A 26,377-nucleotide genomic window follows, 5' to 3' on the forward strand; every position below is an offset into this window, starting at 1 on the left:
TAGTTTAAAGTTGATCAAAACAGATGATTTCAACCAAAACTATCATTCATCAGGTAAAATTAAACAAAGAACAATAGTTTTAGGCCTCTTTCACACGGGCGTCCTGGATTTGCTCCGGATGCGTCGTGTGTGCGGAAAAAACGCGCGAGTAGGCACGCAATTGCAGTCAGTTTTGACTGCGATTGCGTTCCGTTGTTCAGTTTTTTCCACGCGAGTGCAATGCGTTTTGCACGAGCGTGAGAAAAAAACTGAATGTGGTACCCAGAACCGAACCCGGACTTCTTCACTGAAGTTCGGATTTGGGCTAGGTGTTATATTCATTTTATTATTTTCCCTTATAACATGGTTATAAGGGAAAATAATAGCATTCTTAATACAGAATGGTTACTAAAATGTTGCTTGAGGGGTTAAAAAAAAAAAAAAACATTAACTCACTCCATCCACTTGTTCGCGCAGCCGACATCGTCTTTTTTCTTTATCTTTCAGGACCTGCAAAAGGATCTTTGATGACGTAATCATGTGGTGAGCGCGGTAACGTCAGCACAGGTCCTGCTGAATGAAGATAGAAGGATCTACCACGTGGTGAGCGCGATTACATCATCAAAGGTCATTTTGCAGGTCCTGAAAGATGAAGAAAGAAGACAATGCCAGCTGCGCGAACAAGTGGATGGGGTGTTAAATTATATATATTTTTTTAACCTCTCAAGCAACATTTTAGTAACCATTCTGTATTAAGAATGCTATTATTTTTCCCTTATAACCATGTTATAAGGGAAAATAATAAAATGAATACAACACCTAGCCCAAATCCGAACTTCAGTGAAGAAGTCCGGGTTCGGTTCTGGGTACCACATTCAGTTTTTTTCTCACGCTCGTGCAAAACGCATTGCACTCGCGTGGAAAAAACTGAACATCGGAACGCAATCGCAGTCAAAACTGACTGCAATTGCGTGCCTACTCGCGCGGTTTTTCCGCACACACGACGCATCCGGAGCAAATCCAGGACGCCCGTGTGAAAGAGGCCTAAAACTATTGTTCTTTGTTTAATTTTACCTGATGAATGATAGTTTTGGTTGAAATCATCTGTTTTGATCAACTTTAAACTAATGTGTATGTGTACATTATATGCAGATAATGGAATTCCTTCATTAGCTTACAGGTCCGTTCTCTCTGTATTCTGTATTAAGAATGCTATTATTTTCCTTTATAACCATGTTATAAGGGAAAATAATACAGGAAATTGACTTTTATCAATTTACTAACATCTCCTAGCAACCATGCGTGAAAATCGCATTGCATCCGCACTTGCTTGCGGATGTTATGCAATTTTCAGGCATCCCCATTCATTTCTATGGGGCCTGCGTTGCGTGAAAAACGCAGAATATAGAACATGCTGCGATTTTCCCGCAACGCACAAGTGATGCATGAAAATCACCGCTTATCTGCACAGCCCCATTGAAGTGAATGGGTCCGGATTCAGTGCGGGTGCAATGCGTTCACCTCACGCATTGCACCTGCACGGAATTCTCGCCCGTGTGAAAGGGGCCTTAGGCTACTTTCACATTTGCTGCACAGTTCTCCAGCAGGCTGTTCCAGCATAGAATGCCGGGAATCGGCTGGACAAAAATCACTGCATCCAGTGTTACAGTCAAAAAGGCCGGCAGCCATTCTGGTAACATCCAGCAATGCTGGATCTGGAGAACTCGGGCAGGCTATAACAGCCTACCGGAGAGTTGTGCCGCAAATGTGAAAGTCGCCTTAGCCGTCTGATGACAGACCTTTATTTGTGTCTGAAATTTTCATCCGATAATCGGACAAAATATCTTTTGTTCAAAGAAAGATTGTTCATAGACAAAGATCTTTCATTGAAGGAACATTCTCCGAAAGATCTTTTATTCATCTTCTAGTTCCAATGAATGTGTATGGCCAGTTTGAACAACTGTAATGGCCAGTATACACTAAAAGGTGTACAAAAAGATCGTTCATAATTTTTTTTATAATAATAATAATAATAATATGACTGTTGAACCATCAACCAGCTTCAATGTAATATATATATGGCCACCTTAAGAGGAATGCAGCTGTCCCTGACTTTTGACCTATCAAGACATAGGCAAAAATGTCTGTATTCGAATAGTTGGAGGGCACACGAAACAGTATTACTAGTTACTTACTTTCAGATAAAACCTTAAAACATTACTATTTTGGATGTGTCATGTGTGCATTCACTAGATGGTTGCAGGGTCTACAGGGTAATTTACCTTATTCTCTGTACTCTGCCCTAAGGATAAGATATGTGTTGCCTTTAAGGTTTTGTCTGAAAGTTAGTGTTTTTGCAAAGGGATAAGATTAGGAAACATTTTGAGTTAAATCAACTGTTCTGTGATTTTGTCAAACAGCATTGCAGACCACTGGATGTGCGCCCCTCCATTACATGGACAACCGATTTCAACCAGCAATGTGAAATGATGCTTCATGGGAACTGGATGCTTGTTGCTAGGTTCCTGTACTGATTGCATCACTTGGGGTCCTAGCAGTTGGCACTCTCCTACCAAAAATATTTAGCAAAGTGGACGACCATTTTAAAGCTCAAGCTCACACTTTGCCTACATGTGCACTGGAAATGGATAAAAAAAAAAATATATATATATATATTATACATCTCACTGCAGGCAGTCAAATTTTAGGAAAAACTGGGCCTATGGGACTTCCTACTTGGTCTTGCTGAGTTCCATTCCTGATTTTTGTTGAAAAATAAAATATGTAAGGCAATGTAGAGCTAAAGTACGCTTGTGTAAACATGTACTTAGTGTTATCTACTAGTATCCACTCTTTACACCACATTAAGCATCATTTACATAATGAATATTACAGAAAAACAAAAATCTAATGCTGTAGACATCAAAAAAATCTAAATCTGCAGATCTGAGAAGATACTGTTTTGTTATGTATTCAAAATATATATGACCCTATTTTTGGAGCCCAATTCAACCCTTTGAAGCTCAACAACATTTTAATTTTTTAATAAAATATAGTATTTCTAGCACAAATAATCAGAAAAATAGTGAAACTATTACAACCTAGGCTTAAACACTGTTCTGTGGAAAACCAAGACAGTAAAACAAAGTTTATATGATGTTTTCATGTTTGTAATAAATCTTTGCTCATCAGTAAAAATACCAGTCAACAAACCAATACCCTAGGACAGTGATGGCGAACCTTTTAGAGACCGAGTGCCCAAACTACAACCCAAAACCCACTTATTTATCGCAAAGTGCCAAGATGGCAATTTAACCTGAATATTACAGTCCAATATAGTATATCTTCCATGTACTTTATCATTTAGCTATAATAGCGTGCCTACATTCAATGCGCTGCCTGCGCCGTGCATAGTGTGCCCTGAGCTGATGAATGACAGGAAAAGTCTAAGGCATATTGGTACACTATAGACTTTTTCCCGGGCACGGGTGCCGACAAAGAGGGCTCTGAGTGCCGCCTCTGGCACCTGTGCCATAGGTTCGCCACCGCTGCCCTAGGGGCTAAAGAAGTAATACAAGCTGCTGAAATATTATACCATTAAAAATAAAATATAGAAAACAAAAAAATTACAAAATATAACAAAACCCAGGAAATCAACAGTTAAAAAAAAATACAATAGACATAAGTAAAAACAAAACAAAAACCCTTAATTTTAAAAATGGAGTGCAAATATGCAGTCAGTCTCACATTCTGGAAAAGTACTAAAAGCATTGTCCTATACCTGTAATATTCAGAAGACAAACACGTTAAAGCAGCACTCTAAAATTTCTACAAAGACAATTCAAATATTTTACTAATGGTTTTTATCAGCAGGTGTTGATTTGATTTTTTGTAGCTTTTTTTAGTATATCACATTTTTTTCTGTTTGGGCGTCTGCACCTTTCATCAATACTAGGAATGCATTCGTAATGCCATACTTCCTCCATCTTGTCCACAGGGTACACTGCCTCGACATAATGCCGAATTAGCCTCAGCCTTACAGGATCGAGTTGTTTCTTATTGCATGCACCTGAGTGGTTGTACTGAAGTCTTAAATTTTCTGGCGTAAATAACTCTGGAAAAAGTCTAACCAACAGTCTGGCGGCAAAATTTCCAACAGAAAGACTCTGCTGAACAATGTCCCTAATTTCCTTGTCACTTAAAAGATACACTGAAGGCACAGGAAAGTCTGGTGGAGGAACTGCAATCTTATCTAGTGGTATTTTGCAGAAGTCCTTTGTACTACGTTCAGGAGGAAGTGGTGGTCCATCAATCAGATCTCTATATCTATCCGTATTCAAATCAAAGGATGCAAAGTCTTGCCTCTCAGGCATTGGAACGTAGACCTTCCGTTGCTGCTGGTAAGATCTCCTTTGTTCAGTATCCCTTCGGCGACACCTCTCATCCAGCTTTCCTACAAATTCCAGAGTCCAAACTCTGTCATTCTTTGCCCTGGGATAAAGTAATTGAACATAATGTCGAATAAGTTTTACACGAACAGGATCAAGCTGTTTCTTTCCTAGTGATCCGCTGCAGTTATATTGTTTTCTCAAGTTCTCATGTGTGAATAGCTCAGGAAACAAATGAACCAAAAGTCGTGACGCGAAATTACCGATTGACAAACTAGTCTCATATATACTTCTAATTTGCTCTTTGCTAAGCAGGAATTGTGGAAAAGGAACCTCAAAGTCTGGTGGGGGAATGTCAACTTTATCAAAGTCAAACGGAACAAGCCATATTTTTTTAGATCTCCTTCCTAGCTTTTCAGTTTCTGCACCATCTTCTACCTTTACAACAGACAAATCATCAGGCAAGTTTGACTCAAAGCTGTCATCCCTAGCATCATCACATTCACTACCGTCCATAAACATGCTTTCTAGCTCATCATTTATTCTGTGTATACACTGCTGTATCCAAACTTCTTCTTCTTGTACTTCTGGAAAATATATTTCAGTATATTGGCGAATCAATTGCAACCGATGTGGGTCCAGAGTAAAACCTTCCAGATCTCCAAAATACCTCTCTCCAAATTTTCTTTGGTTAAATATTTCAGGAAATAATCGATGAAACAAAAACACAGCAAATTCACCTGGAGATGAGGCCTCTTCTAAATATTCACTTAGGTCCTGTGAATTGAGAACATACTCTGAGACAAGAGGATTGACCCTCTCCAAACTTCCATTTTCCTCCTGCTCCTTATTTTCAACAAAGTCAGCATTTTGACTTGGTGAACTTTCATAAAAAGTGGTGGCTTGTATTCCATGGTGGCTACTCTCCATTTCTCTTTCAGCCCAAAATCTGTTAAAGAAGTCATTGATCTGAGGCAAGACATCAACTTGCCATACAGTATTGTTCTTGACAGATGGATAGCATGCTTCAACATAGTTTCTTATGAGCTGAAGATGAAGGGACTCAAGTTTGTTTTTACTAAAGAATCCACAAGTGCTGCAGCTTCTAAGCAATGCATTACTTCCAAAAAGCTCTGGAAACAGTTGAACTAATAACCGACATGCCAGATCACCTGCCGAGGAACTTTGGTCCATCACCTGCTTTAGCTCAGTATTAGTTAGTTGATACTCAGGTGGTGGATGAAATTCTGCCACCATTTCATGGGGGCTCACTTTTTTCTTTATTCGATTGACCTCCAAAGACAGAAGGTCAACTTTACTGTGTAGTTGTGTCATATTGGAATTAAGAGTGTTGAGTGTGAAAAACATTTTTTGTATTAAAGAATATATGTTTGAGTCATCACTCATTTGAGAACCCATACCGTTGCTACTAGAATCTCGTTTCTGCAAGTCAGTAAATACACGGATATTCGAAGTGCTGACCTGATTTCCTCTTTCATAATGGTCATTAGAGGACATGAGATCTGATGTAATAGGGTTTCTTTTCTCTGTTATTTTATGTGAAATCCCATATAAAGGTTTCTTGTGAGATGATGAAAATTCGTTGAACATTTCATCTCCATCTGAAGAAGCATTACTGCGCTCAGAATTATTTCTTAACTCCAGGTCTGAAAGTTCAGACTCTCTATTTCTGATGCATGACAGAAGACTCTAAAATGCAAAAGATAGGTAATCAATACATGTGAGCCAGTGTTGGAAGCACTAAAGTTTGATGGTATACGGTAAGAGCATGAATCTATAACTGATTAAGGGTCCATTCACACATCCGTAGTGCATTGCGGATCCGCAATACACCCGGCCGACACCCCCATAGAAATGCCTATTATTGTCCGCAATTGCGGACAAGAATAGAACATGTTCTATTTTTTTCGGAAGCCGTGGGCCGGAAGATCAGGGGCGCGCTCCGAAAATCCGCATTCATTCCGTCCCCATAGAGAATGAATGGGTTCGCACCCGTTCCGCAATTTGTGCAACGGATGTGGACCCATTATTACGGATGTGTGAATTGAGCCTTAATGATATCAAAAGAAATGTAAATCCTAAAATGTTGAAAGTACATTAAAGGGGTACACTGAGACAGAGAACCAATGGAGCCGGGCAAGGTGCAAAAGTACAAATTAAACAAAAAAGCAAACCTGCTCAGAGTGGGCGGCAGATCCAGCTCCAAGACGTCGGTCTCTACCACTTCTGATCCTCATTGGACATGAAACGTGATGTGCCATCTGTATGCAATGTCACTGCTGTCAGCCAATCAATGACCTCAGCAATAACCTGTGCAGTAACGGCACATGACCACTGAGCAGGTGAGTTTTTTTATTTTTATTTATACTAATGACCCTAGGTGCAGCTCAATCCCATTCAAGTGACTGGTACTGCAGCTAAGCCCCATATACAGCCACTATACAATGTACGGCACTGTACTTGGTAATCTTAAAGGAGGCAGCAGCGCTCAATAGAGCGTCAGTTTCCTCAAACAGCTGATCACATGCATCATCATGGTTTTCTGCATATAATTTTTTAAAGTCAATGTATTAGACTTCCTGTCCTTTGGTTGGATTTTTAGCCCGGCAAACAGCCTCACTTGACTTTCTCAGTCTGACTACTCACTGTGGCCGCAGAGGGAAGGGGAGACTTAATAAGAGCATCACACCATATACTGATAAGTTCAAGGGACAACTGTCGACATTTTTACCTAGGCCTATCAAGAGAACAATAAAGCTGTCATACTGTTATTTAAATTCAACGATCGAAAATGCCAGACCGCTTGTACTATATTAAATCCTTTATTACAAAAAATCACAATTGATTACATACATGATTAAAAGAAATTGGTGCAGGAGATAAAAAACGACATCACTGGAGGAAACAAACAGTGGATACAAGTCCTTGTTCATCCAACATGATTATTCACTTAAGTGCATATGCAAAAACTCATACATGGAAAACAGGAATATAGGACAATTACCCATACTGTGTCTCCTCCAGGATGGCGCCAACCCCAACGCGCGTTTCAGCGTACCTTCGTCTGGGGGTAGCGTCATCAATGGGAGACATGGTTTATATATGGATGTCAGCCAATCGCTGCATACCGACTGTTTGCTGATTTATTCGTCACCGCAAATGCGCCGGAACTGATCTATAACACTGAATGCCGGCATCCAGAGGAGCACGTGACCTGTTTGGATCACCTGATCCTCGCACGGTCACATAATCCGGGTGACGTCACGTAAACGCGCGCACAAATGTCGTGGCCCCGCGACGTCATCCTGACTTCTTATATCTAAATTCAAAATAGCAGCAGTACGGTCGCATTATCATACTCATACAATGAAGGAACATAGATGCATAAGATTGATAAAGTTATAGGAGTATAGAGACAAGATAGTACGCGCGTTGGGGTTGGCGCCATCCTGGAGGAGACACAGTATGGGTAATTGTCCTATATTCCTGTTTTCCATGTATGAGTTTTTGCATATGCACTTCAGTGAATAATCATGTTGGATGAACAAGGACTTGTATCCACTGTTTGTTTCCTCCAGTGATGTCGTTTTTTATCTCCTGCACCAATTTCTTTTAATCATGTATGTAATCAATTGTGATTTTTTGTAATAAAGGATTTAATATAGTACAAGCGGTCTGGCATTTTCTATGTAGGTTGTGTATTTAGTATTATGATTGCCACAGGCTTAGTTATTACTTGAATAAGTAATCATCCCACGGTTGGGGTATATAATCGGATGTTATGTTTGTCAGCAAGCGGGAAATAAATTTTTCCCTCAACGTAAATGTACCGGTATGTGGAAATGCAGAAATGGCTTAAAGGGTTTGTGCTGTGAAGCAATTTGTCATCTATCACTTGAATGGGATGGAGTAATTACATTGAGCCGCCGCTACAAAGGTAAACTTTGAAGAGAAAGCTGCGCTTGCATGAGTGCTGCAACTTCTTCAACCAGCTGATCAACAGGGGTTCCAGGAGTCAGACGTCCACTGATCTGATATTGATGACCTATCCGGACGATAAGTCATCAATATTACTCCACTGCACAACCTTAAAAGCCAGAGTGTCAGATTTCCTTAAAACGTCACTGTTGCTTAATGATGGCTCCTACCAGTAATGGTCAGTTCGCAGTGTTCGCCAACGAACACATGCGGGTTGCCATCTTGACTCACCCGTTCATCGATGCACAGGTAAGCCCTTACCTGTGCCGGGAGCCGGTCTGAAATCAAATGTGGTCACCGGGAGCAGGCAGTTCTGAGAACAGCAGCCGGGGGCCTTCATCGGGCTGTTCTCGGAACAGCCTGCTCCCTGTGACCGCATTTGATTTCAGACCGGCACAGGCACAGGTAAGGGCTTACCTGTGCATCGCCGGACGGGTGAGTCAAGATGGCAGACCGCATGTGTTCGTTGGCGAACACTGCGAACTGACCATCACTGGCTCCTACTAGAGCCACATGCTAGATACCCATGTCTGCTGTAAATGCCACTAAGAGCCGCACTGACATTTACAGATGGTTCCACTCATAACAGGAATTTTACTGTGGGAACAATCAAGATAAAAGATAGATCTATCATTTAACATTCACCTGTTCCTGCATTCCCACTGGAAACCAAGCTAATCATGATAATGAGCTAGTGTAAATGTACCTTTAACATAACTATATTATACTATACTATATACTAATACGGTTGAAAAAAGACATAAGTCCATCAAGTTCAACCAAGGCATAGGTAGTGACGCGAATCCCAGAAGGAAGTGAGACTCAGATTTCTACACGTTTTCATAAGCATTAATGTTTTTTACTTTTAAGAATTCATCTAAACGCTTTTTAAAACTGTCCACTGTTCCTGCTGTGACCATGTCCTGAGGAAGTCTATTCCACAGATTCACAGTTCTTACAGTAAAGAAGCTTTGACGCTTCTGGAGACTGAACTTTTTCTTCTCCAGTCAGAGGCAGTGCCCCCTGGTCTTTTGAGGGCATTTTACATGGAACGTTTTTTCACCGTATTTTTTGTATGGCCCATTTATATATTTGTATAGGTTGATCATGTCCCCCCTTAGACATCTCTTCTCAAGACTAAATAAATTCAATTCTTTTAATCTTTCTTCATAACGAAGACCTTCCATGCCCCTTATCAGTTTAGTCGCTCTCCTCTGTACTTTTTCCTGCTGCAGTGCATCCTTTCTATGGACTGGTGCCCAGAACGGAACTGCATATTCCAGATGAGGCCGCACCAACGCTTTGTAAAGTGGTAATATTACATCCCTGCCCCACAAGTCCATGCCTCGTTTAATGCATGACAATATCCTGATGGCCTTAGAAGCAGCTGATTGACATTGAATGCTGTTATTTAATCTACCATCTACAAGGACACCCAAATATTTCTCTATAAGTGACTCCCCCAGTGTTACATCACCTAGGACATATCAAGCACAGAGATTATTACTACCAAAATGCATAACTTTACATTTATCCACATTGAACCTCATTTGCCAAGTTGATGCCCAATCACTCAGAGTGTTCAAGTCAGCTTGTAGTTTATGGATATCTTCCATAGACTGCACAGTACTACATACAGTGAGGAACAGAAGTATTTGAACACCCTGCGATTTTGCAAGTTCTCCCACTTAGAAATCTTGGAGGGGTCTGAAATTCACATTGTAGGTGCATTCCCACTCTGAGAGAGAATTTACAAAAAAAAAATTCAGGAAATCACATTGTATGATTCTAAACATAAGTATTTGATCACCTGAGAAAATCTGTGTTAATATTTGGTACAGAAGCCTTTGTTTGCAATTACAGAGGTCAAACGTTTCCTGTAGTCTCCTATAGATCTGTCAGGTTTCGGGGCTGTTGCTGAGCAACATGGAGTTTCAGCTCCCTCCAAAGATGTTCTATTGGATTTAGGTCTGGAGACTAGCTAGGCCACTCCAGAACCTTGATATGCTTCTTACGGAGGCACTCCTTGGTTATCCTGGCTGTGTGCTTTGGGTCGTTGTCATGTTGGAAGACCCAGCCACGACCCATCTTCAATGATCTGACTGAGGGAAGGAGGTTGTTGCTCAAAATCTCACAATAAATGGCCCCATTCATCCTTTCCTTAATACAGTGCAGTCGTCCTGTTCCGTTCGCAGAAAAGCATCCCCAAAGCATGATGTTACCACCCCCATGCTTCACAGTAGGGATGGTGTTCTCGGGATGCAACTCATCCTTCTTTTTCCTCCAAACATGACGAGTTCTACTTTGGTCTCATCTGACCACATGACTTTCTTCCATGCCTCCTCTGGATCATCCAGATGGTCATTGGCAAACTTCAGACAGGCCTGGACATGTGATGACTTGAGCAGGGGAACCTTCTGTGAAATGCATGATTTGAAACCATGACGGCGTAGTGTTCTACCGACAGTGACCTTTGAAACTGTGGTCCCAGCTCTCTTCATGTCATTGACCAGCTCCTTTCTTGTAGTTCTGGGCTGATTCCTAACCTTTCTTATCATTAATAATACCCCACAAGATGAGAGCCCCAGTCCGAGGGAGACTGACAGCCGTCTTTAGCCTCTTCCATTTTCTAAAAATCGCTCCAACAGTTGAACTATTTTCACCAAGCTGCTTGTCAATTGCCCCGTAACCCTTTCCAGCCTTGTGGAGGTCCACAATTTTGTCTCTGATGTCTTTTGACAGATCTTTGGTCTTGCCCATGGTAGTAGTTGGCGTCTGACTGACTGTGGGGTGGACAGGGGTCTTTAAAGAGCTCAGACAGGTGCTACTAAGTTAGATTAATGAGTGGAGTAGAGGTGGACTTTTTAAAGGCACAGTAACAGGTCTTTGAGAGCCAGAATTCTTGCTGTTTCTCAGGTGTTCAAATACTTATGTTCAGCAGTGCAAGACAAATAAATTCTTTAAAAATCATACAATGTAATTTCCTTTTTTATTTTTTATTCTGTCTCTCAGTGGGAATGCACCTACGATGTGAATTTCAGACCCCTCCATGATTTCTAAGTGGGAAAGCTTGCAAAATCACAGGGTGTTCAAATACTTTTGTTCCGCACTGTATCTTAGTGTCATCTGCAAAAATAGGTATGGTGCTATTAATCCCGTCCTCGATATCATTAATAAATAAATAATAAAGGGCCCAGCACTGAACCTTGGGGTACACCACTTATAACCCGGGACCATTCTCAATAGGAATCATTGACCACAACTCTCTGGACACGGTCCTTCAGCCAGTTTTCAATCCAATTACAAACTATACTTTCCAAGCCTATAGACTTTACTTTACCTATTAGTTTTAGAACATCCAAATGTTTTCTTCTTGCTTATGACCAAGCTCGAGTATATAGTTAAAGCAATAAAAAAACACTTTACCAATCAAAAATGTGTACCAAAAACCTAGCATGCATGCTTTGTGCCACTTTTATTAAAGAGGACCTGTCTCCTCCTGACATGTTAGTTTTAGTAACTACATGCATTCCACATGTAATAACAATTCTGGAGCATCTTTTCATATAACTCTATGCTATGGCATTCTTATCTTATTCCCATTAAAAGTTTCTGAATGAATTGGCAGCAGTCTGTAATAAAGGTCAAACTGGATGTTACCAGTTGGGGGTATGTCCCTGCTGTCTGTCACTGGCAGCGCTGATAAGATAGTATCACACTATTCAGTGACACATCCCCCAACTGGAAACACCCAGATGGACCTTTATTGTAGGCTGCTGCCAATTCATTCAGAAACGTCTAGTAGGAAAAACTGAGAAATGGCACAGAGTCATAAGAAAAGATGATCCAGAATTGTTATGACATGGGGAATGCAAGTAGTTACAGGTGCTAGTGCTCCTTTATGTGCTTTAGACATTTTCTTGGCTCATATGACAAGGGGTGTAGCTTAGCAGGATGTGAAGGAAAGAAGTGACTTAAGATGAGTCAAAGTGCATCAAAATTGCACCACAATTTGGGCACAAACTTCTAATGCAAAGTAAGCCAACCAATAGATGGTATAAAGTTACACTAGACAGTAAAGATTACCAAATTTATCATCCAGCATTAGTCTCAGTGATAAATCTGACGTATCTTTACACTGGTATAAGTTTACATAGTCTACACTTTCGACAATAATTAGTTAATTTGCCCAAATGTTTCCCAGAAAACGTGCTTCAATCACCTCTTGGACGAGTCGTTTTTTCTTCAAAATTGTAAGAATTTCAGCATCATTGCTTGAACTTTCAGATGTGTTATGAACTTGTTTCCGTTTACTGGACTGACAGTTAAGGGTAGTCTCTGGAATCAGCCTCCGTACAGAAACAGACCGGGAATAAACCAGTCGATCTTCTTCACCTGATGATTCCACTTTTACAACTTTGACTGTAAAAGTTTAGATAACACGGACATTACATTCTGAACAATTACGGTACCTAGGTATACAGTTCATGCAACAGTAATTAAGTGGATGCTGGAACTGCTCTAAATATCCGATATCAGGTCCTACAATAATGCAAGTCTCAGTTTGCAAGAAATGTAATCATGCTACATAAGTCAGTAAGTATTACGCTTGACTTTTATATGGACTTATTCCTGCCCAGGAGATGGCAGTTAAAGGGGTTTCCAAGATGTAGCTACTGATGACCTTTCTTCAAGATAGATCATCAATATCAGATCAGTTGTTGTCCGATACCACCACCATCTCAGTTGTGTTCGTCAGCCAGTCTATCTCCATAACGGGAAGGCCCATTGGCTGCTAAATTTGGGTGGACAGTGAACGAAGAGGTGGCCGTGCAAGTGCATGGCTCTCTCCTTTCACAGTCAGAGCAACAGCCAAGCCACCGTTTTATTCAGAAATGTCCTTGAAGAGATAAATGCTGTCCACCAGAGATTTACGAAAACTGTCTAACAGAAAAACTGTCTGTTGGCCACGGCACGCAACCAACAATTAGCCTTTATTTCTCGTAGTGCTCTTGAAAAATGCAAACTGTGAAGCAGTATGAGGACATACCTTCAGTATCATCATCTTCGTCTCGGAATTCAACTGAATTCATTTTCCTTTTTACTTTTCCTGTATAAGAAAAGAAAAAAATATTATCACCAGGCTAACTTAAAGGGGTTATCCCATAGATAATGTAAAAAAAAACGAAAATCAGACACCACATAGTACGTAGTCTCTTTCTAACAAAGCTAGCACCAGCCCTAGCTTTGCTAGATTTATATCAAGCTGACAGCTCAAGGGGAGTGTCTTTTCTACTGCAGCTAAGGAGGCGTGTCTCAGCTCTCTCTATCACAGCTAAGGAGGAGGTTGAAGGATGAAACTGAGCATGTGCGGCCATCTCAGTGAGCAGGACAAAAAAAAATAAGAAAAATACTGCAGGTGGCGCTATACAGATACATTTTATTGAATAACTCAGTAGCAATAATAAATGTTTAATTACATGCAATTGCAAAAGTATTCAGATCCAGGTGCTGGTTTAAAAACTGTAGAATATTTTTTGTGGGAAAACCCCTTTAAGATGAAGTCATCACATTACACTTGATTTTAATTTTCTAAAGAGAAAGAAAAAATGTGCACAGTTTGGGGGGGGGGGGGGGGGGGGAATTTACAAACAGTTCCAAGTAAACACTTTTGGGTGGGGGGGTCGTAAAAAAAAAGTGAAAACTAATGGTAAAGTCATTTTGTTATAGATAAAACTATGTTGGTTATCAATATAATCCAAAAGTGACAAACTTTGTTTTTCCAATTACCATCTTTGCATTTGATGTATTTTGAACCTAAACTGACTTCCACAATTGCTCATCATTTGTCTTTTCAATCTAAATAAGTCCAAAATTGTCAAACGTGTAAAGGCTCATGGGCCCTGGTGCAAGAGTTCGACTTGGGCCGCCCTTACCTCAGTGTTTTGTGGCAGGGATGTACCTAGCCTTTCCGTTGTCTGAGGCAAACATTGAAACAGCATTCCCCCAATGCCAAATTCTCAACCTAACCCCTTCCCTCCAACTCCACTGTTAAAGACATACTTGGAAAACATTACATACAGCTCTACAAAATATACAGGTAATAGAGCACCACATACCTCTTACATTTAGTGATGTCTACACTGTATATCTTCTCTTTCCTCATCTTCTCCATTCAGACTAAACAGCCATGATGATTTTTTTTTTCAGCCATCTCTAATCTCTGCAGAATCTGACAGACATCTTAGTTTCCTACTTTTCCATCATGCTCCCACCTTCTCAACACCCCATCCTGCCACCTCCAATTCTGTGGCCACTGTTCTCCCCAATACTATACTGGAGAAACAGTCCCCTTGAAAATACTAGTACACAATGATAGTGCTCCTGTCAATAATTACTGGCACACAGTGCCCTAAAAAAAAAAATTTGCAACCAGCAAATAGTGTCCCGACAATACTAGTGTAAACAATGCCCACCAAAAATAATTCTGCTAAGCTGCAACTGTGCCAGGGTGCCACTCACAGTTATAGTCCTCCCCAAAGTCCCACCAATAGAAATAATGATCTGCACTTAGTGTTAACAATGGCCCCAATAGCAATAATACCCCCATTGTGCCCAGAATTGTAATCATATTCCCCTTAGTCTCCCAGTAGTAATAATTTTCCTTATAATGTGTGCCAGTAGAAAAAATCCCCCCACATGTGCCAGTACAAACATACTCCCTTACAATGTGCACCAGTACAAAAAATACCCCCTTATAATTTTTACCAGTGCATAAAATGCCCCCTTAAAATGTGCCCTAGTGAAACAAATGCCCCCTTATAAAGCATTCCAGTGTAAAAAATGCTCCTTTAAAATGTGTGTCGGTACAAAAATTGCCCCTTCTGTGTGCCAGTATAAAAATGCTCCCTCTTAGTGCCCCCAATAGAGCCAATATCCCCATGGTGCCCCCGTAATGTGTGCCAGTACCAATGCCCCCAAAGTGTTCCTAACCCACATGCGGTGGCCGAACAGCATGGTGGCAAATAAAAAAAAACCAATAAAGTCAAATACCCACCTCCATGTGGCTCTCAACGATGCAGTGCAGGCCTCTTCCAGCCTGTTTCTTGAGCTATACACTGCCTGGCTTAGGAGGCGCAATGATGATTACGTCATCACGCCGCCTGTGTTGGGCTCTAATAGACTACAGGCACTAGGCCTGAAGCCTATGAGGGAAAGATTGGGCAAGGAGACATCACTCCCATGCCCTGACGCAGCTCCTAACTGTATCACTGACCTGACGAAGACGATAAATAATTAATGGTATGCCACTATCAAGGGGAGCCCTGTGGGTCCCCGTTGCTTAGGGGCCCGGTTACAATTAAAGTGATTCTGTCACCTCTTTTTACCCTATAGAGATGCGGACATTTAAGGCTAGATCGCCGCTAGCATGTCCGCAATATCCTGTCCCATAGCCCTGTGTAGTTTTATTTAGGAGGAAAAATGATTTCGTGTATATGTAAATTAGCCTGGTAAGGAGCCCAAGGGGCTGCACTAACCGTTCTGGAGCCCAGCCACTCCCCCTGTGAAGGAGCCCAGCACCACCTGTAACCAGCAATCTCCTCCTTGCTCACGGAGTCAGATCGCCGTAATCTCGCGATGCGCAGTTCCTTCCCTGAGGCTGATGCCAGCACAGGTAAGGAACACTATGCCGGCACTGCACATCGCGAGATTACAGCGATCTGACTTTGTGAGCAAGGAGGAGATTGCTGCTTACAGGCGGTGCTGGACCCCTTCACAGGGGGGCGTGGCTGGGCTCCGGAACGGTTAGTGCAGCCCCTTGGGCTCCTTACCAGGCTGATTTACATATATATATATAAAATCATTTTTTCCCCTAAATAAAACTACACAGAGCTATGGGACAGGTATATTGCGGACATGCTAGCGGCGATCTAGCCGTGCATATCCGCATCTGTATAGGGTAAAAAGAGGTGTCAGCATCCCTTTAAGCCGTTGAGACCCCTATAGCTACTATAGGTCTATGAGAAAGGCGTTAATCACTGTGATTTTAGAGTAGAACAAGGATCTCTTGAACATGGTTTCCTATTGTCACACCTCCTTATTAAATAGTGACATTAAAATTCTTGCAAGACTATTGGCAAGCTGTTTAACAATAGTAATTATGCCCTTTATGATGAGAACCAAACTGATTTTATACAATCTATATCAGCTTCTGTCAATCTGAGCAAACAATTTGGCCATTTCCAGGAGAGGTTCGTATTGGGTAGTTCTGTCACTCGATGCTGCCAAGGCCATTAAAGTGGTATTCCAGTTTTGCAATTTTCAGCATCAACTGACAAGAAACAACACGTTATCACTTACTAATCCCTTCCCGACCAGCAGCGTACATGTATTTTAGAAACAGCGCCCGCTCGCAAGTGCGGCAGACGCCATAGCTGCCAGGTGCCTACTATTTTAAACAGCACTCAGGACTGATGTATATAATCAACAATAACATTGATCGCATACTTTTAACCCCTCAGATGCTGTTGTCAAACTTGACGACGACATCTGGAGGCGCAAAAACCCAGAAGTGCGCACTTCCTATTGTGTTCCAGCTCCCCCTGGTGAGGATCGGGAAAGCCGGAATGTGTGTGTGTGTCAGCCTCTGTATTCCTCAATGATATGTGGCTGCCACATATTAGTTTATATGGAGCATTTGTTTTTCCCAATTTCACACCATTTGGAATTTTTTTTCCAGCTCACTGCATCATACGCAATATTAAATGGTGTTATTAGAAAGTGCAACTTGTCCTGTAAAAAATTAGCTCTCATACTGCTATGTGAACGGAAAAATAAAAGTTACTGCAAAAATAAAAGTTAAAACAAAACTGCAAAAACCTCCGGGGCTGAAAGGGCCGTTAGTTAATAGCAGTTGTTTATCCGTAATGCCCCGTTTTCCTACACTCCATCATGGTCACATGACATTTCCCACTGTGTGGGTTCCCTGTCCCGATGACATCACATCTACATCTGAGTCATGGTAAGGCTTGTAAGGCTTTGCCCTGTAGACTAAGGTTGAGCGAAGCCGATGTTTTCAGGTTCAGGATCAGCGTTGCGGGTAGTGGAGGAGTTCAATTATGGATAAATATAACAATTCTATGACGGAATGCGAAACGGTAGCCTTTAAGAGACATTCCGTCATAATAGAAGTCTATGGGCAGCATTAGGAATGTCTGGTTTCCATTATGCAGGATGAAAACAAAGTCGTGTCCTGCATAACGGAAATCAGACGGATCTGTTATACTGCCCATAGACTTCTATCTTGACGGAATGCCTCTTAAAGGCTTCCGTTTTGCCATCCGTATTAGAATTCCGTGTTAACGGAATCCATAACAGAATTCCTACACCTCCCAAAAACTTTGGGTTCGCTTATCCCTACTGTAGACACATCATCCATGACGTTGCCTCTGAGGGTGGTGTTCTGCTCATTCTCCTGGACCCTCCCCTGTAGACATGATGTCAGCAATGATGCTGGTTCTTAGGGCAGGGTTCTCTAGCAGGGCTTCAAGCAGGCTTGGATCTGTGCTATTCGAGCTAGCAGAGGAAAGAAAGGCCGAGACCTGATGCTACAGACACTCCACCCGAGTCTTGTGCTGGGATGTAAAGACAGGTTGTGGGTCACAGATCAATTACGCTGGAGGAGCCAAAATGCACTTGGAACATCATCATCTGGCTTATATAAACTGCAGTAAATTTGAATTCTGGTGGTTTATTTTGTGAAACCAGAAAACCCCATAAAATTTTCATTTGTAACATGTCCATTGTATTCATTGAATATATGGTTTCTAGGGGGAAAATCCCTCTGTAACGTGGCATTAGATGGAGCATGCACATTTTATTCAGTTGGAGGCAGAGCAGGACCCAGTGCATTTCTATGCCTGATGTATAATGTCGTTCATGGAGCCATAATACACCTGTGTGCATAAGACCCTTTGGAACTAGTGCCAAGGATATAGTTGTTGCTGTAAGTGCAGTGGTTATATTTTAGCAGTATTTATTTTTATTTATTACAGATGAATGTTAGTAAAATGCAGTAGACAGATAAAAAGGTGTGACTGCAAGATCGGACTACATAGGGTTTGTTTCTTTTACCATGGAGGCACGGAAGGTTAATCAGGTAAGGGTAGGATCTGTTCACACTTGCTTTATTCTTTTCTGTTTACATTTATTTCTTAAACTGCTAAATACTCTATACCAGGTGTGGGCAACCTGTTTTTCTCCTGCGGCTCCCAATCTTCGGAATATAGAAATTATTCTATGTGGGCGTAATGTTTTAGAGAAGCAAGGTGTGGCTGGCACTGTTAAAGGGGTAATGTTGGTCTGTATTGTCACATTACTGCCTCCCTTTCATTGCGTGTGCAGATACAGGCAGCATTACCTTCTGTGCATGAACACTTTCAGCCCTGATTCAGATGAGGACCCCGTACCCCTGCTGATCAGCTGGCTGAAGAGAGAAGGCTGCGCTCCATACCTGCTCGCCATTGACATTCCATCGAAATTACAAGCCGTCCCATTAACTTCAATGAGACAGCTCTGTAGTATACACTTATACTGTATAGGAACGAGCCATCCCATAGAAATGAATGGGACAACATCTTGTAATTACACCTGCTCACCGCTGCAATGTCAATGGCGAGCAGGTAAACAGTGAAGGAAAGGCTGCACTTCATGGAGAGCAGCCTTCTTTTCAACCAGCTCAGTGGGGGAGCTGGGTGTCAGACCCCTTCCGATCTGATATTGAAGACCTATCCTGAGGATAGGTCATCAATAAAAATCTAGGAAAACCCTTTTAAGAATGGGCTGTCCAGCCATGTGAAATTTATTTTTGAAAACTAATCAGAATGTCACGAAAGCGTAGCGATACCTCTCTCATACCACTGTTCTTACCACTAGGGAAGGTCTTGCGGTCATTACCAGCGTGGCCGGCTGAGGTGAAGCACAGGGGCGGTGAGTGTGACACATGTATATTTTATGGCATTTGAAATGATTGCGGCCTGTACGGAAAGGGGCCCCATAATTACACTAAATAAAAACGGTTGCTCTGCCCAGAGTTCCAATCTATGGTTTGGGGCATGTCTTCTTGCTCCCTGTTTCACCTGTGTTTGGGTGAGAAGGGGGGACGGGCCCCTTACACAGTTCATGTAACGCTGGCAGTCACAGTCCCTGCTTGCAGCCTAGAGTGCTCTGTCTGCAACGCGCTGGTTGACTTGCCAATCAGCATTGGCTAGCCGAGCGGCGCTCCCAGCAGGGGAACTTGAGCCGGCCGTGCTGCGGGACTACTGTTGTTGATGGCCGCAGGTTATAAGGACTATACCTACAGGCCAATTCTGCACGATCAGATGTATCTGTTCAAGTGACCTCCGATTTGAGAAACAGGCAGTAGATTTGACTCAACGCTTTCAGGAGAGAGACTACGAAGACATGTTATTAGGAGGGGTTACCGCAGAGCCAAGCAGTCTACAAGGGAATTTCTTTTGGTAGGTAAGACCCGGGAAATCCAAAATCATCATGCACCTAGGTTCATTAGGACATTCAATAGCCAATGGAAACATCTTTATTTTAGGGAGACATTGGCAGGTTCTGTTGACTGATAACATGGAGAAGATCTAGGAATCTGGCTGACATCTTGATTAGGAGCCACTATGAGGGGTCAGTTTGATAGCAGAGGCCCCAAATGGGGCTCCATGTGGAGGATGCTTGGCCTGTCGGTATTTGATTAGATCCACCTCCTTTACTGATTCAAGCAGTCAAAAACAATTTAAAATTGTTCAACACATTACATGCCGGACAGAGGCAGTCATTTACTTTGCACAGTGCCCATGTGGGTTGATCTACGTGATAGTACTGGAACATGTCCGGGACATCAAAGCGGTGGCCGATGTCACAGATGCTGACAAACTTAAAAAGCTGAAACTGGTTGCTAAACACTTTAGAGAAGTACATGGTTGTAATCCCAAGGGGATTACTCTTAGCGGGATTGATCCGGTCAGGTTAGGTGCTAGAGGAGGCAATGTAAAACGTCGCCTTTTGCAGAGAGAAACTAGGTGGACAGTTATACTTGAGACTGTGGTTCCAAGAGGCCTTAAAGGGGTATTCTCATCTCTGGCATCTTATTCAATATGATAGGCATTGTAATAATATTGATTTGAGCAAATACATTCATTGCCTTCTAGATTTCCTGACCTTTCTCCACAGGATTTCTCTTCTTGTATCTCCACAGTTGCCCGTGGTTATGGCCAGTGCTGCACTTCAGCAGGGCTGGCTGCGCTTGCGCCGCTCTGCCAAGACATTTCACATGGAGGATTGCTGGGTTCTTATGAGCATACAAGCTAGAGCATGCACAGTACCTCACAGCCTGGCCACCTCTCTGCATCTCCATAGAACAGAATATGATGGCACTAGCGCATGCTCAGTAGCTCTAATATATTAGCGGACACGAGGTACCAGAGCCCTCATCAGCCCTTACCCGGGGCTGTTATCTTTGTGATCTGTGTTCTTTGGAGCACGCAAGGCCTGGAGTAAGGGGGACTGGAGCCTAATACACAAAGCCATGTTTAATACAGTTATTTCACAATGAATTTGCTTTTTATAGGTTAGCAGTTGACTGGCATTATTGCTTTTTTTACACATTGTCATCTAATTATGTATTTTGTTATGAATTGGTTTTAACTTTTTTGTGTGAGATCATGTATGTGGTCTAAATATGGCTTTATATTATACACATGCACATATTGTTTGAGTAATTTCAGTAATGTGTTTTAGGGTCATATAGCTAGTTCCATAGACAAGTTTGGTTATTGATGCTTTGCACCAGTTTGGGCACATGGCACTTTATCACATTTATTATTACTAGAGATGAGTGAATTTCATTTTTTTAAATTCGCAAACGCTTCGTTTGGTGGTAAAAGCAGAATTGCGTTATGGATTCCGTTACCACAGACCATAACGCAATTCTATGATGGAATGCCTTTAGAGGCATTTCGTTATTTATTCCGTCATAATAGAATTCTATGGGCTGCAAAACAGATCTGTCCCGTTTCCGTTATGCAGGGGAGTCCTCTCCTGCATAATGGAAATGGGACGGATCCGTTTTGCAGCCCATAGAATTCTATTATTACGGAATGCCTCTAAAGGCATTCCGTCATAGAATTGCATTATGGTCCGTGGTAACGGAATCCATAACGCAATTCTGCTTTTACCACCAAACGAAACGTGAACTAATTTCATAACATGAAATTCGCTCATCTCTAATTATTACTCTTGGTTTTTCCCTATCTGTGTATATTTCACTTAGAATTGTCCCTGCTGTATCCAGAGTGTGCATGGCGTGGTGCAAGTACCATGGGCACTTCCACTCCTTCCCATAGGGGGGGGTCTATGTGACGTCTGATACCGGCTATGAAGCGTGCTTCCGGGCTGTTTGCCCTCACTGGCTGACTGACCTCAAGGTTGGGACGGAAGTAGCCATGACGTGGCGAACTAACATTGGCCATGCGCCGAATACTGGATCACATGCACTTATCTCTGAACATGAGATTGCATACTTAAATGTGGATTGGTGTTGTCACATTCAGATGTTTTGATGCATGTCACTGTGTGATCTATAGCGAATTGGCCTTTTCCCCCTTTATATAATCGGCCCCACGCCGTCCATATTAAGCCTCCTGATGAAGCCAAGGTGAAACGCGCGTCGAGGTGTGTTCTTGGACCCCTTGCCCCACACTCCCTCAAACACATCCACAGGTTGGTTATTGTCCTGACCTCGGTTTTTGTTATAGTTATTTGGTTTTTTTTCTTATGTTTCTCCGGGTCCTACAATGACTTAGGGGTAGTTAAAGAGGACCTTTCATGGGTTTGTAGTAAGGGAGATAAATATCTGTACCTGCGGGGTACCCCCCGCTATGCTGCCACCCTGCCTGTTTTTTTAAAATAGCACTCCTGCGCCCCTTTATGACCCCTGGCAAATTTCACGCTCAGTATGCTAATACTGAGCATCGAAGCAATGGGGAGGAGACACAGTCTTTCTCTGTGGGCGTCTCCTTCTCCCCTGGCTGTAGCACTGTCCAATCGCAGCGCAGAGCGTCACAGCCAGGGAGGTACAGATATTTATCTCACTACTACAAACCCATGAAAGGTCCTCTTTAACCCTTTGTTACTTCATCTCCTCTGTAGCATTAGGTTTGCTACATAGATCTGATATCATTATTTCCTGATACAATTTGGATTGGAACAGACTTACCTACCTTTGTGTTCATGTATTTCCATGTTTTGTGAGTGCTTTGGGATCCATACTCAGTATGGCATCTGTGTACATTGCTCCATATCTAGATGTTTGTCCCCATTTTACATGATTTATGTCTACATATTTATTTATATATGCTGCAATAAAGATACTTTTTATATACAAGGTTCTGAGTCCTGCTTATATTTTTCCCTGCTATAAGGTTTATGTATAGGTTGTTGTTCAATTGGAGGGGGCTGTGTAATATTGTTTTAAAGGGTTATTTGTTTTGTTTTTTTCTTGCTGTGACCTGACTGCCATGACCGGGGACCAACATCACCCTCCAGACACCAGTCATCCTGCACAGAGTGACTCGTCATCTCCTCCAGGCTTCAGTTTATTTTAAGATCTACTCTACCTGCCGCTCTGCCACACAGTGAGAGCAACAGCAAGTTAGCAGCAGTGTGCACTGACATGCCAAAGTTTATCAGTTGGGGGCAGTATTCATTATAAGCACCAATAGCAGGTGCAGTTCATTTATAGGAGGCAGGAGGCAGTTGCATATATAAGCAGCAGAGCAGACATAAGGAGGGGCTAAGGTGGCAATGGCACAGTTCATAAAGGGAGGGGGGGTGCTATGGAGGCACCATAGCTCACCCTTATGAACTGTGCCTGCCGCTGTGCTGCCTATTATATAGTGTGCCACCATAGCCGTGCTCCCCCCATTGAACTGTGTCTGCTGTGTGCTATTTTATAGTGCGCCACCATAGCTGCCCCCCCCCCTATTGAACTGTCTGCTGTGCTGCCTATTACATAGTGCGCCACCATAGCTGCCCCCCTTTGAACTGTTTCTGCTGTGCTGCCTATTACATAGTGCGCCACCATAGCTGCCCCCCCTTTGAACTGTTTCTGCTGTGCTGCCTACTACATAGTGCGCCACCATAGCCCCCCACCCCACGAACTGTGTCTGCTGTGCTGCCTGTTTTATAGTGCCCCAATATTGCCCCTCCACCCCACGAACTGTGTCTGCTGTGCTGCCTGTTATATAGTGCACCACCATGGCCCCTCCACCCCATGAACTGTGTCTGCTGTGCTGCCTGTTATATAGTGCGTCACCATAGCCCCCCCCCCACCCCATGAACTGTGTCTGCTGTGCTGCCTGTTATATAGTGCACCACCATGGCCCCTCCACCCCATGAACTGTGTCTGCTGTGCTGCCTGTTATATAGTGCGTCACCATAGCCCCCCCCCACCCCATGAACTGTGTCTGCTGTGCTGCCTGTTATATAGTGCGCCACCATAGCCCCCCCCCCCCCCACCCCACAAACTGTCTGCTGTGCTGCCTGTTATATAGTGCACCACCATGGCCCCTCCACCCCATGAACTGTGTCTGCTGTGCTGCCTGTTATATAGTGCGTCACCATAGCCCCCCCACCCCATGAACTGTGTCTGCTGTGCTGCCTGTTATATAGTGCGCCACCATAGCCCACCCCCACCCCACGAACTGTCTGCGGTGCTGCCTGTTATATAGTGCACCACCATGGCCCCCCACCCTATGAACTGTGTCTGCTGTGCTGCCTGTTATATTGTGCGTCACCATAGCCCACCCCGCAAACTGTATCTGCTGTGCTGCCTGTTATATAGTGCACCACCATGGCCCCCCACCCTATGAACTGTGTCTGCTGTGCTGCCTGTTATATTGTGCGTCACCATAACCCCCCACCCCATGAACTGTGTCTGCTGTGCTGCCTGTTATATTGTGCGTTACCATAGCCCCCCCACCCCATAAACTGTGTCTGCTGTGCTGCCTGTTATATAGTGCGCCACCATATAATAAGCAGCACAGCAGGCACAGTTAATGGGGTGGGGTGGGGGGGGGGGGAGAGTATGGCAGTGGCACACTATGTAATAATCAGGAGGCATAGTTAATTGGGTAAGACTATGTGAACTTTTGTGATCAGATTCTGGTATTTTGTTCCAGCATAGAAGAAGAATCACCTGAATTGCTGTATCTGCCATATGCCGAACACTGACGCCACTCATTTGATTGCATTCATTATAATGGGGTCCATTGGGTTTCCACGCAAGTAGGAGAGTCAGGTGTGGGTAGTGGAAGGGGCATGAAAACAGGGCATGGGGGCCCAATTCAATTTCTCACTATTGGGCCCAATGATTTCCATGTACGCCCCTGATTATGGCCTGTAAGCTGGATTTTTTTTTTCTATGTTTGGCCCATATATCAGGCCAAGTTTGAGACTCCTGCCCTAAAGTATACTTACCAATATCGCAGTTGGTAAATTGGGGGCATGTGAACCACGCCCCAGAGAGAGCAAACCTGCATGGGACCAACCACAACATGACTTACACAAGCCCTGCTTATTTTCAGCCTCGGACAGCCCAAATTTGCCAGGACCTGGTTGTGAAAAGTAGGGGCAGTCCCCACAAATCTACCACAATCCCTTCCACCATGTTAAAAAAGTTTCTGCATCCTCTATTGGTTTCCCATATTTCTTTGCACTGACTTCTCCTGCTCTTTGTGGGCTGCCTTCCCTAGGCTCGGACATCCTCCTGTGGAGCAGGACGGGGAATAAAGAACAGCGCGTGGGTCGGCTAGGCAGATCCAGACATGGCCGGGGGCGGAGACGTCAGCTGACCACGCCCCGCGCGTTATAAAGGCGGCGGTTCGGTGGGCTATGACGTCACAAGGCAATGTGTGAGGTGAACGAGTCGGCTTCACCGCAGGGCGCGCTCTGTCTGGTGACTGCTTTCTTCTAGGAGCTGTTAGGTGCTCACCTACTGAGCCCGGAGAGCCGAGTCTGTGTTCTAGGTCGCGCTGCGAGCTCCCACTTACCTCACATAGAGACGTGTTTGCTGTGGATCTGCCGCGCGCTTGTGTGTGGTGCAGGCGCAGTCTGAGAGGGGCTCGCCTCAGCTTTTTGTCGGGTTCTTTCCCCACTGCCTCCCCCCTGCGTGTCTTTGTGTGCTGCGTGTCCGTGCGCTCTCGCGTGACGTGACGGGACTCCGTGTGTGTCATTTCCGCAGAAGGACACAGAGAGACCGAGGCTGCGGTGGGAACAGCCCCCTGCCCTCTCTCCACTCAGGCTGCCAGGACACGGCGGGGGGTGGGGGGAATCACTTCTCAAGGACACAGTCACTGCGTGCTGCCCACTGGAGGGTGAACGGCAGCTCCATAGTAACACGCGGCCCTCACGTGACTTTCTGCAAACTTTTCCCTCAGACGCGAAGCTCCCCGCCCAGACACGTCCACGCTGTAAAGCCCACTCCTTCCTCTTGTTGAATAGGTACAGCATATAGAGCAAGTATTTCACATACAGTGTGCACACCTTCCCATAGAGGTCAATGGAGCTGCTGCACACCTAGATTTGTGGTATGGCTGGAAATACTAATAAGGCTGTGTTCACATTGGGGCAGATTTACTATCGCGCTCTAAGAATACAAATCTCAGTCATAATGTCAGAGACGTTTACCATTGAGGCACGTGGACCTTTATAAATTTGGGTTATAAATCTCAAATATTGTTAATAATATGGGCTCCGGTCTTTCTGACGTTTCTACAAATATTGCAGAGACTTATATTGTCTCACTTCTATCACATCAGTTTGTTTATTGGCATAAATTACTCTTATCAAAATACGAAGCAGGTCATCATTGGCCCAAGGCTTCTTCCCAAAATGCATTAGGCTTGTTTATTCAAACTTCTGATGCTAATTTTGTGGTGAGGGTGCAG

The 26,377-nt window shown here is 43.3% G+C and overlaps 1 protein-coding gene across 1 annotated transcript; it reads right to left on the reverse strand.

The window, feature by feature from the left end:
- Positions 1-2,734: 2,734 nt before the first annotated feature.
- Positions 2,735-25,828, reverse strand: BEND3 (BEN domain containing 3). Its single transcript, XM_040428829.1, has 4 exons — positions 25,481-25,828; positions 13,417-13,476; positions 12,589-12,788; positions 2,735-6,077 (listed from the first exon to the last, which is right to left on the reverse strand). Exons 2-4 carry the CDS (start codon positions 13,457-13,459, stop codon positions 3,846-3,848), a joined length of 2,475 nt encoding a protein of 824 aa, XP_040284763.1. The 5' UTR covers positions 13,460-13,476; positions 25,481-25,828; the 3' UTR covers positions 2,735-3,845.
- Positions 25,829-26,377: the final 549 nt, after the last annotated feature.

This window comes from Bufo bufo, chromosome 4, assembly GCF_905171765.1.
Source record: "Bufo bufo chromosome 4, aBufBuf1.1, whole genome shotgun sequence".
NCBI classification, from domain to species: Eukaryota; Metazoa; Chordata; class Amphibia; order Anura; family Bufonidae; genus Bufo; species Bufo bufo.

Excerpts from the sequence above, each read along its gene's own strand:
- BEND3 (XM_040428829.1), bottom strand. The coding sequence starts at position 13,459 with ATGAATTCAGTTGAATTCCGAGACGAAGATGATGATACTGAAG. Across the intron at positions 12,789-13,416 it reads CGAAGATGATGATACTGAAG|TCAAAGTTGTAAAAGTGGAA; the intron begins GTATGTCCTCAT and ends AAACTTTTACAG. Across the intron at positions 6,078-12,588 it reads AAAAACGACTCGTCCAAGAG|AGTCTTCTGTCATGCATCAG; the intron begins GTGATTGAAGCA and ends TTTGCATTTTAG.